A 13014-nucleotide genomic window follows, 5' to 3' on the forward strand; every position below is an offset into this window, starting at 1 on the left:
TTTGCACAAAAGAAATGTAATTTGCAAATAAGCACACAGGAAAAATGGTTATTCTCATTAATAAAGAAAAAGGTTCATTGCAAATCTGAGTTTCATTTTCAGGGATTTTTCAAATTTTTGGGATAACATGGTACCTCAAAGTAGTTTTAATTTGTAATTTTCTAACGCCAGTGCTGGTGAATGTTTTTTTGTATATTGATTGCCCATTTGTTGACTAGATCTTGTATTGAGAGGAGGCCAATTTTTTTGAATTTTTAATATATTTTACATGTTAACCCTTTGTCCAAGAAATAGCTGGCAAAATTTTTTCTCCACCTTGTAAATTATTTCTTCACTCTGGTGGTTGTTTCCTTTGCTGGCCAGCAGCTTTTTAAATTGATATAACCCCATTGTTTCATTCTTGGCATTATTTCTTGTGTCACTGGGTTTTATTCAAAAAGTCCTTCACTCTACCTGCATCTTCAAGAGTTGTATTTATTTTATGTTTCCACAGGTTGCTTCTATTTTAACATTTAGATCTTTGTTCCATTTTGATTTTAGTTTAGTACATGGTGAGGTATATGACTCTAGACTCAGTCTTCTGCATATAGATACTCAATTTTCCCAAGGAAGCTATCTTTCCTCCAGTATGTGTTTTGGGCCATTCTGTCAAAGAATAAATAGCTCTACATGTCTGGGGTTGTTTCTGCTTCTTCTATTCTGTTCCATTGATCCACATGCCTCTTTTTGTGCCAGTACATTGTTTTAATCATCATAGCTTCACAATATAACTTCAAGTCCAAGATTGTGATGCTACCTGCTTTGCTTTTGTTACCAAAGATTGTTTTTGCTATCTTAGGTCTCTTCCTCTTGCATATGAATTTTAGAATTGTTTTCTCTAAACCTGTGAGAAATGCCATTGGTATTTCAATGGTGATTGTGTTAAGTCTGAATATCTGTTCTGGAAGTGTAGCCATTTTGTTAAAAGTATACCCCCAATTTATGAACATTTGAGTTGCAAACTTTCACAGGTATACTGTGTAAGCCTCATGTTGTCAGATACAGATGAATTGAACTTACGAGCATCCTCTCAGAATGGAATTCATTTGTAAGCTGGGGATTTACTATATATTGGTTCTCTCCATCCAGGAATAGGGGATATCTTTCCATTTTCTGATATCTTCATATATCACCTTGTTCAAAATGATATAATTTTCATTGCAGAGGTCTTTCACTTCCTGAGTTTAATTCCTAAGCATTTAATTTATTTTGATGCTACTGTAAATGGTGTTGTTTTCCTAATTTCTTTTTCAGTGAGTTTATTTTTAGTGTATAAGAATGCTATTGATTTCTTTGTGTTTATTTTGTATCGTGCTACATTACTACATTTGGTTTTTAATTCAAAGACACTTTTGGTGAAGTTTTTTGGGTCTTAAAAGTAAAGGATCATATCATATGCTAATAATCATACTTTGACTTCATTCTTTCCTGTTTGTATCCTGTTTGTTTCTTTCTCTTGCCTGATTGCTCTGGCTAATGTTTCAAGGACTATGTTAAAAGAGTAGTGAAAATGGACATTCATGTCTTGTTCCTGATTTTAGAGGGAAAGCTTTCAGTTTTTCCCTATTTAATATGGTATTGGCAATAGGTTGGTCATAAATGGCTTTTAGCAGATAGAGGTAAGGTCCTTCAATACCTATTTTCCTTAGGGTTTTTTTTCAATCATGAATTGATATTAGATTTTGTCAAAGACTTTTCCTGCATCTATTGAGATGATTATGAAAATTTTGTTCTTTCTTCTGTTTTTTGTGATGAATTACATTTATTGATTTGCATATGTTGAACCATTCTGGCATCCCTGGGATTAAACCTACTCAGTCATCGTTTATGCTCTCTTTTAACGACTTGTTGAATTTTCTTTGCCAGTATCTTATCAAGGACTTTTGCATCTATGTCCATTTGAAAGCCTGGCCTGTAGTTCTTTTTTTTGACTGGACCTTTGTCTGGTTTAAAGATCTGGATAATATTAGCTTCTGAGAATGATTTTGGAAATATTCCTTCCCTTGTGATTTCATTAAAGATTTGGAGGGATATTGGTATTAGATCTTCCTTGTTCTCATAGCATTCAGCTGTAAATCCATCAGATTCTGGGCTGTTCTTAGTTGGTAGTGTTTTAATTACTGTTTCAATTTCACTGTTTGGTACTGGATTGTCCAAAAATTTTAACTATTTTTGTTTCGGTTTTGATATTTCATATGCATCTAGGAATCTCTCCATACCTTCTAGATTCTCCGGTATTTTGGCATGTATGTTAAAAAACAGTTGCTAATAATTTTCTGGATTTGGATGGTATCTGTTATGATTTCAAGTTTTTCATTTCTAATTTCATTGATTTATGTCCTTTCTTTCCTTTCTTTTAAATAAGTTTAGCTAAAGGTTTCTCTATTTTATTTATTCTTTCAAAGAATCAGCTTTGGGGCTGGGGATTTAGCTCAGTGGCAAAAGCACCTGCCTGGCAAGGGCAAGGTCGTGAGTTCGATTCCTGGTACCGGAAGAACAACAAAACAAAACAAAACAAAACAAAGAATCAGCTTCTTTGATTCACTAATTCTTTGTATTGCGTTTTTAGTCTGCATTCATTAATTTCTGCTCTGATCCTTATAATTTCTTTCCTTGTACAAGTCTATATTTGAATTGCTCTTGCTCTTCTAGGACCTTGTGGTACATCATTGGGTTATTTATTTGGGATCATTTTGTTTTTACGATGTGGGCATTCACATCTATAAACTTTCCTTGTAGGACTGTGCCCCATAAGTTCTTGTATGTTGTCGTGGCATTATTGTTTAATTCTAGGAGCTGTCTTATTTCTTCTTTCTCTGTGACCTGTTGATTATTTAAATGTGCTGTAATTTCCATATGTTTGCATAGTTTCTGTGGTCTCTTTTACTATTGATTTTTAGTTTCACTGCATGGTGATCTGATAATATACATGGTATATTTTTAATTCTTTTTTATATACTTAACTATGCTTTATTAGTATGTGGTCTATTTTGGAGAAGTACCATGTACAGCTGAAAAACATGTGTATTATATTGTCATTGGAATGCTATATATAACTATAAGGCCAATTTTCATTCAACTTTGAATTTTTGTTTAGTTGATCTGTCTGTTTTTGAAGTAGAATGTACCAGGAATACAGAGAATAGTGCATACAGTATACAGTGCATACAGAGAAAAACAACATATATGTATATATGTTTATAGTTGTTATCTCTTCCTTTTGAATAGTTCCATTAATCAGTATGCAATGTCCTTCTTAGCCTTTTTTTTTTTTCTTTTTTTGAAACAGAGTCTCACAATGTAGTTCACACTGGCCTTAAACTCACTATGTAGTCCTGCCTGGCCTTGAACTTATGGTGATCCTCCAGCCTCAGCTTCCCCAAGTGCTGGTTTTATAAGCATGCAGTACCATGCCTAGCTTTTTTCCTCTTTTGATCAGCCTTGCCCTAAATTCCACTTTCTGAAATAGAAAAATAGCTACTCCAGCTTGTTTTCAGGTACCCATTACATAGAATATTGTTTTCCATTTTTTGGTTTTAGTTTACAAATTTCCTTTTATGTTAAATGTGTTTCTTGTATATAGCATGTCATTGGATTCTGTTTTTTGATCCATTCTGCTAAACTGTTTCTTTTGACTGGCAAATTGAGTTCATTTACATTGATAGTTATTATTGGTAGGTATTGACTTATTCCTATCATTGTATTATTTTCCTGTTGCTGTGTTGGTTTCTTTCCCTTCTACTTAATTGCTAACCCCACTTGATATATTCATTTTATTGGACATTTTGCCATTCATTGCTACATTGTCTCTTTCTAAGATATCCTTGAGAATTTTTCAGAGTGTTGATTTGGTGGTCATAAATTTCTTCAGGTTCTCTTTATCATGGAACTATCTTATTTCTCCATCAATTTGGAAAGGTAATTTCACAGGATATAACAGTCTGGGTTGGAAGTTGTTTTCTTTTAGAGCTTGAAACAATTCGAAGCTCTCCTTGCCTTTGAGGTTTGTATTGAAAAGTCTGTTCTAATTCTAATGAGGTTTCCTTTATAAGTGACTTGCTTTTCTCTAACATCCCTTGAGTTTCTGTCTTTCTGTTGCATTTCTGGCATTTTAATTATTATGTGGTAAGAGCATTTTTTTCTGATAATGGCCTTTCAGTGTTCTATATGCCTCACTATCTATATGTTAAATTATTTATCTGTGTCTGGAAAGTATTTCGCTATGACTTCTGCAAACAGGTTTTCTATGCCCTTTGTGCTGTCTTCTAGTTTGTCATTAATTCTAGTTACTCTTATATTAGTCTTCTTTGAGTTATCTGACAGCTGTAGAATCCATTTTTTCATATTCTCTTGTTGTTTGTGAGGTATCCCTCATTAACTGATTATTGACAGGCCTGCTATCTAGATCTGACGCTGTCTTCACGTTGGTCGCCTCTGCTGCCCATACTTTCCATCATATTTTTAGTCTCCTGGACTTCTGTTCAGAGCTATTTTGTTGACCTCCTTTTTTTCTCTATGCTGCACATTCATGTTTTGCATTTTTTTTCTTTAGCTCTACTAGGTTTTTATTAGCGTCTTTTCATTAGGGTCATTATCTGATGAGATGTACCTTCTTTAAATTTTTCAAGCACATTACTGAACTATTTTGCCTCCACTGATCCCTTTTGAACTTTCCTGCTCCATGGCTTGTGATTTCCTTCCCCTTATTTCCCCTTGAGCCAGTTTGGGCGGCGGGGGGGATTTGGAAGTTGGGCCCTTTGTTCCTTTTCCTTTTTATGTTCCTGTTTTTTGTTTATGTTTTGTGCTGGGGTGAACACCTTCTTTGGCCCAGTACCTAGTTCTTTGAGAGTGAGCTGCAATACTGTTTGGGACGCACAGGCAATCCAGATATTGGCATACAGAGAAAACCAATTGACAGCAACAATTGTGACACTGTAGATACAGTAGTAACATCAACAAGAACAATAGTGTCAAATATCAACTGGATACTGACAAACCCTAAGAACCAGTCATGAACTGCCCTTCACCAGAGCAAAGAGGTCAATGATCTTATGGACACTTAAACTACCCAGATACTGACCTCTAGTCATTTAGACCACTACTTTCTGCTGGGGTAGGCGGTGGTGCAAGAGCTCAAGTGCACCACAGAACTAAATGCCATCTCTTTCAGGTTCACCCCCTCTAAAGATCAAACCCATCAAACCTGGCCTCCTGCCACAGCTACAGGCCCCATGATACTCCTGGCCTGACTCCGAGATGCCAAAATATCCCTGATTAGTTCTTACCTTCCCCAAGCCTGTCAGGCAAGGCTGTCTCCCACCAGGTCTCTGTAGTAGCTAACATTTTAGTCCCAGAGTTAAATTCTCCTACTGAGTATGGATCTCATCTTTCTTCAATCAAGTCAGCTTTGCGGTCATCTCTTCTGCCAGCCTGTGCTGTGCAGAGCCTGGAAGCAGAGCCGGCTGGGACTTCGTGGTTTGGCTGCTCCCCTCTTGCCTCCCACACAGAAGGCACAAGACCCGGGCGATGGGGCGGGTGTGGGGTTTGGGGAGCACAAGGCTGTTTTGCTCCTGGCTCCTGCATTCCCATGCTCTGGTACACCAGTGGCAGTGTTGGCAGGGGAGGGGCGTGTGGCTCCTCTGTGCTTCCGCCTTTCCCACGGCTCTTGTGGAACTGTCAGCAATGTTGCGGGGGCAGGGCACATGGTTCCTCGGTGTTCCTGCCCCCCCGCATAGGTCTCACAGAGCTGGGGCACTCAGTGATGGTGTCAGTGTCGGTCCTTATACGATTGGGGTAAAATACTGGGGTGACACTGGTAGAGATACATATCTTTAGAGCCAGTAAAATGGTATAAGTCTTCTGAAAAGTAATTAATAACATAAATCAAGAACCTAATAAGTGTTTCCATTTTGGAAAATGCATCTAAAGGAAATTGTAAAATAAGAAAAAAAGTAATTGGCATCAGTGTGTTCATTATAGCACCATTAACCATATTAAAATAATAGAAATAACCTAAATATGTAGCTATAAAATAGAATGGTTAAATAAATTATAAATTCTTAGGAAGCAATATTAAATAACACTAAAATAGTAAGTGTGGAGATACTGCTAGAAATGCTCAAATATGATGTTAGGAAAGCAAAAGTTTTGAAGTTACATATATTCTGTATATATAGACATATGTGAGGCTGGGGATTTAGCTCAGCAGCAAAGCGCCTGCCTGGCAAGTGCAAGGTTATGAGTTCGATTCCTGATACCTGAAGGAAAAAACAAACCAAAAAAAGACATATATGGGTGGGTGGGTGGGTGTGTGTATTTATGACTCTGAAACACATGTGAACATATAGAAATTTAGTGAAACAGAGTGAAATATGAACATACTTGGCAAAAAGCAAATTCTGGCTCCACATTTAAAAGTTAATTTCTACACATTATTGTGTTTTGTTTTCTCACATATAAAGCTAGAGAATAAAATGAGATAGCTCTGTAAAGTCTGAGAGAAGGTAATAGAATTAGAGATGACTGTTTTGTTACTTTCTCTTACTTTTATTTCCATTAATTCTTAAAATAAATTTACTGTGTATATTTCATGTATACAACATGATGTTATGGGGCACATAGAGATAGTAAAATAGTTACTGTAGAGAAGCAAATTATTATATTCATTATCTCACATTGTTATCCTTTTTCTGTTTTTGAGGCAAGAACAGCTAAAATGTACTCATTTACACATGAATTCCATATACAGTTCCATTTTATTACCTGTAATTCTCATACACACAGACTGCTAAACTCGTTAGTCCTATATATCTTATTTTTATTTTTATTGATTTTATAATAGAAAATATATTTTGATTTGCTATTTATTGCCAAAATTATATTTCATACAGAAATATACACCTTATGGTATTTACTGTATGGCTAACTAAAGGAATAAAAATAATTATTTTTATTTAATAATGAACATCTTCTAGTACATGGTTGCTAAACTTACTAATTTATCTATTTAACAGATAGTTTTTACCTAGTGACAGCCATCATTCTAGACACTATATTCATTCAGTCCTTAAAACGGCCCTGTGAGAAAAGCACTATTACTATCCCAGTCTTTCAGATAAGGACTGACATGTAGAGCAGGTTAAGTAAGGTTAAGCTGGTCACATCAGTAGATGTAGTTAAATCAGTACCTGAAGTCAGGCAGTCTGACCTCACTGTCTGAGTCCTTCGTGCAATGCTGCATTTTCACTGTGCATCAAACATGCTTACTGAATATCTGCTTGGGACAGTGAGGAACACAGGGAACATAAAAGTACCATCCATGATTGAAAAAGATCATTCTCTAGGCTTTAGCTCCAGTCTCAAAAGTCTGCTCTGTCTTCGTTACTTTTCTGTCTTTGCTGAGACAAAATACCCAACACCCAACATTAAGGAAGGAAAGGTTTATTTAGCTCACAGTTGGTGGAGGTTTCAGTCCAAACTCAGCTGGCTCCAAGGCAGAGTGGCATATGGCACAGGGCAACCATTCATGGCAGTGGAAGATAGCAAAAGCAACAAGAGCAAAAGGGAGGAGCAGCAAGGAAGCCTCTTTCCCTCCCTTACATAGGCAAACTGTCCACCCCAGGGAGGGAGGAGCACTCACACCCAGCATTGGATCATGGACCATCATAAACTCTAAAATCCCACCCCATGACTGCATGAGGCTTTGGGGGGACATCCCAACACAAACCATAACATGCTCCCTTGGCTGTAGGCAAATGTCATCCATGTCACAACCAAATGCTAGTCACAGAGAGACACCCCCTCACTTGTAGTGACCTAGATTCTTATTAAAAATTTCTCTAAGCTGAAATTTGACTTCTGTGGCAATGTCTTACAGCATGATGAAAAATTGTAGAGCTTTATGAAGGTGCTTAATATTCTGCAAAACTTGAAACAAGTTTCTCTTTAGACATATATGTATATATACATATGCTCATATACCAAGTGTGTGTAAATAACATTCCAATTGAAATAGCAACATAACTCTTCAAACCATAACTCATTCATTTGTGTACATGCTTGCTGTTAAATTACCATTCCTTTCTCAGATGATTCTCTTCCATTTCTTTCCAAGTAAAGAATATTCTGAGACTACAAGGCAAATTCTTGCAAATGAAAAATTATTGTATTACAGTGGCTAAGAATAATGACTACAGAGTTGAACAGTCCAGATACCATTCAAGCACTGGTATTTCCCATGTTACTTTCAGCAAGCTTCTAACCCTCTTTGGACCTCAATTTCCCGATCATTTAAATGAGGTTTATCTTATAAAGTTGTTAGAAATAAGAGACATAAGCATATAAAACATTTTTAAAAGATGTTCAGTCAACACAAGTGCTCAGTAAATGATAGATATTATCACTGTATTTAAACTACTTACAAAATAAGTCCTTTCTTGTTATCTGCAACCAAAACAAAACAAGGAATTTCATTAAATACTAGGATCAATATGCAAATTCTATTTTTCAAGGTTTTATGTTTTCCAAATAACTGAAGTGTTACTGATTAATTTTACAAATAAATGTTATAAATTTGAATTAATATGTAAATATATAGTAATTAAATATTACACTGATTTATAAATTAGGCTTTGTACAAAATTTGTTGGGAAAAATACTCTACAGCTGAAAAAGGACATGCATCATCATAAAATGCATGTGTTTTATACTGCGCTAGCTCACTCTGGGGGGTTAACTTTTCTAAATATGTTTGTTTCTTTTCACTTCTACCTCTCTTCTAAAGTTTACTTTGCAATAAAACATGTTGAAATCAAACTACAAGAAAATATTAAGTTCTTGTCTGGCAGAGGACTGTGTCTATACTTATCACCAAAGATTTAATCACCACTGCATTTCTTTCAAGATCAATACTTTTCTTGACAATAGGACTGATTAAAATGTACAAAGACATTTATTTTTGCAAAGATGTTTTAAATAAATTATCTATGTTCTGTTCTTTCTTTTTCTTGTAGTCATTCTCAACACAGCACTGCAACCCGTCAGCCTTCAGTGACTCTCCAGCGGGCCATCTCTCTGGAAGGGTAAGATAATAGTACAGGCTCAAACTATACTGCGGGCTTTGAGCATTAAAAAATGTTCTTCCTCCTTCCACCCTATCTCCCTTCCTTCCTCTTCTTCCTGCCCCTCCTCCTCTTCCTTCCCCTTCTTCTTTCTCTTTTCCCCATCTTCTCTTTATCTTCTTCTTTCTTCTCTCTCCCTCTCTCCTTCTGTCCCTCCCACACTCCCCTCTCAGCAAACACCCATATGTTACACGCCAAGCACTGTGCTAGTTACTAGATTTAACAAGATTTCATCTTTCCCTTCAGAGGGCTCATTGTCTAGTGTGAATAACAGAAATACAAATACATACTTGCATACAATGTAAGCATCACATCACATCATAAGTATATATAAGGGATGAATGGAGGATCCAGGAGGGGCATTTGATAGAGAACAGGCACTAAAGGGGTAGGAGAAGCAGGTCAGGGTGGCTTCAGAGAAGATATAACTCTTAACTTTGCTTGCGCTATACCCCCAGCCCTAGATACAACTCTTAAGATAAGTAAAACAATGGTGTATATTTGACCAGCAGCATGAGTTTCATGGATATTCTTTCAAGGGAAAAGGAAAAAGTACCCTAACATTTATTGCACTCTGTCTCTCTATATATCTATCTATCTATCTATCTAGATAGATAGATAGATAGATAGATAGAGATAGAGATATATATCTTATCTGATTTCATTCCTGAAATGTCCTATGAGGTAGTTGTATTTTTTCAAAACCTTGATTCTCAGAAAGGTTAAATCATTTTCCTATGGAATTTGAATAAAAAGTGGCTCTGCCTCCATTTGAAAGCTAGTCTGACTCTACTATACAGATGTGCCCTCCATAATATAGTATGAAAAACTTTATTGAGTAGGAGAACACTAATTACACAATTCATGAACACATCTGGTTCAAGTTACATACAGTAAAGAATTTTTAGGGTTAAAAAATGAGCTAGAATTGACTCTAACCTTAGAAATCATTTAAAAAACCTAAAGTCCTCCTGTTTGGGGTGACCTGAAAGTCTGTGTGGATCCTATGCGGTCGAGGTATTTATAATACAGGTGAGAGTGTGAACACAGATCTCAGAGTGGTTACTATTACACATTTTGGTCATAAATGCAAAGACTTCCTGTAGAAATGCTGATTAATGGCATTTCTTTTGTTACCCTGGGGACATGGAGCACTGCTTCACTGGGGCAAGCAGCTCACTGGGACTGTAAAACTCAGTATCAGAAATGAATTAAAGATGCAAAGTTTGGCAAGGATGACTTTATTGGAAGCAGGAAAAGGAGAAGATGGATAGCTACTCTGATAAGAATCAGGATGGGGGACCCATAAAGATGGAGGCCCTGTGGGTCCTTTGTCCCTGGCCTCTTTTATAGGGGATCAGAGACCTTTCCTCCTACCAAGAACTTGCCATAACTTGCTTCTAGTCAACCCTGCCTACATCATTTATTCCGGTAATCTATGTGTAGCTTCTTTTTGTTTATTTGTCCTTGGCAGGGACTTATCTTTGGGGTGGGTAACTGATTGGCAAAAGGGATGCCTTATCCATGGTTAGCTTAGAGTCAGTAAGGGAGTATGTCGATAGCTATTGTAGTACTATAGTGATGCTAGAGTGGAGAATATAGTGACCCTACAGTGAGTACATGAGTATGTATATGTATTTGTCTGTGTATCAGTGCATAGGTGGAGTACATGCTGAATAAGGGCTTTCCCAGAAGTTAGTCAGCACCCCTCTCCTCCCATTGCTCCCCCTGCATTCTGCTGAAGATGGGGCCTTTGTGCACTCGCTTTCTCTGTATTCCATCTGTCAGCTCTTTCTCTCTCTGTGTTCCAGTGCCACCTGCACTATCTTCGTGCTTCTCCATATCTGGGTTTTCTCTTTCTCTGCCCTTCCTTGCACTGCTTCCAGGGGAATTTCTGCAGTAAAGTTTTAACTCCTTCTAGGCAGGGTTGGCTAGAAAACTAATGAAACCCTTATGCCTTACGGACCCCTCCCCCACTCTTTCTAAAGCTATTTCCAAACCTTTTCTTCTCATCAGCAAATTCTTACTTACAACTGGCTAGTAAGGCTTTTGTGTGTATGTCTTCCACTTGAGTTAAATTAATTCTTCTGTAGACATAGCCATGAATTCTAATTCTCTGATAAGATCAAGTAGCCAAAGGACAGAATAATCTAGAACTCACCAACTATTTGTGATACAAGCAGGTGTATACCAAACTTTTAATAAGTACTAGTTGAGTATATACTTACTCCAAGGGTTCTAAATAAAACAAGATTTACTTTTAGAATCCAGACTTATTTGTGTAAAACATTTCTGAAAATAAAACAAAACATTTGAGGTTGAAGTACTCTCTCACTGCTGAAATATTTAGGAGAGAAAAATCTCAGTAACTGTCTGTAAAGGCCAGAGCATTAAAGCTCTGTAGGCCCAGCTAACTGATAGAAACATAATGACGCACATAATTATTGTCACTGAACACAGAGTAGAAAAATTATTTTTTATTCTGTGTAGACCAATGAGTCCTAAACAGGTTTCCCATTAAGGTGTTAAACTGTTTCGTGTAGGCAATGAGTTGAGAATGAAAATTCTATTCTTTCAAAACTCTTCAATCTAATGCATTTGTGAAAAGCAACTACGTAGGATATTTCTAAAATGAATGTAGTTTAAAAGGCCATGTATTGACACAAGTTTCACCTAATTTTGTATTTACTTGACACAGAATAAATGGAGATATTGCCAATTTCCAATTCATTTGATCCACGGGGACAATAAAACTGTTTAACTGAGCCCTCTACCACAGAGTTGCCACTGTTTTTAAATTGATATCTGAATCATCCGTAACTATACCAGACAAAATGAGGCAAAATAATATCCCCATTAATAGTGCTTCTGTGCTTTGCATCCAACTTGACAGGTACTGCCCACACCTTAATCTCTTCTTCCTCCTGGGACTCTATTAAAAGGAAGCTAATGGAATTTTAAAAGGGACAATCCCACAGTAATAAAGGAAATGGAAGGGTATCAAAGATGAACCTGTGATGTTTCTGGATAACTAAGACCTAATGAAAGAATACTGATGGATGAAGCAGAAAAAAGTAGCCTCAGCTTTAAGCTACTCATGTACTGTACAACTCCTGGGGTGCATTCACATTTTGAAGAACAGTCATCCTTATCTGTGAAGATTCATCCCAAGATTCACCATGGATGCCCAAAAGGGAAGAGAGTACCAAGCCCTGACATTAGAGCTTTTCCATCTTAACTAAGTACTTAGTAAGCACAGTGGCTATAACTTTAGCGTTAGAACTTACCAAATGTTTATTTCTGGAGTTATTTATTTAGTATTTTCAGACCATGGTTGACCACGGGTAGCTGAAACTACAGAGAAGAGGAGACTGATGTTCTGTGTGAACGGGTCTCCTAGAGGAGTGTTTCTGGGATGTCCCCACAGGAAGCCCTTGTGGAATGCAGTGGCACTGTGTGGAACGGCTTTTGGCTCAGAAGAGAGCAGATCCGCTGAGCAGAGCCTTGCAAACTCAGAGACGTCTGGTGACACGGACAGGCCTGAGAACAGACGCTGAGAACACGAATAGATTGCCTTACAACATTAATATTTTGGAGTCAAAAGTTCCCTTGCTGGACTTCTAATAATATCCCAAGATTGAGGACTAAACCTGGCTCGAGCTGTCTGGCCTTTGAGCGCAGCTGGCTGGAGTCTTCTCTGCCCACACACTGAGAGAGTAGCTAGCATCCATCCTTAGTGTCCTCCAAAGTACCCCTGCACTCTGATCCCAAAGGCCGTGCTAGGTAATATCTGAGAGGAGTCTGATATGCTGATTAATGCACTGAGTTGTAAATGCGCCCTTTCATACTTACAAGG

The 13014-nt window shown here is 37.2% G+C and overlaps 1 protein-coding gene across 12 annotated transcripts in view; it reads left to right on the plus strand.

The window, feature by feature from the left end:
* Positions 1 to 13014, plus strand: part of Dlg2 (discs, large homolog 2 (Drosophila)) — a 1924417-nt gene that overhangs the window by 1520929 nt on the left and 390474 nt on the right. For all 12 annotated transcript variants that reach the window (XM_013511774.1, XM_013511776.1, XM_005379786.2 and 9 more), the window contains one exon: positions 9051 to 9119. In XM_013511774.1, coding sequence (XP_013367228.1) covers positions 9051 to 9119 — 69 coding nt within the window. The remainder of the gene's footprint in view (positions 1 to 9050; positions 9120 to 13014) is intronic.

Source organism: Chinchilla lanigera, unplaced genomic scaffold (assembly GCF_000276665.1).
Source record: "Chinchilla lanigera isolate Chin_1 unplaced genomic scaffold, ChiLan1.0 scaffold00013, whole genome shotgun sequence".
Taxonomy (NCBI): Eukaryota; Metazoa; Chordata; class Mammalia; order Rodentia; family Chinchillidae; genus Chinchilla; species Chinchilla lanigera.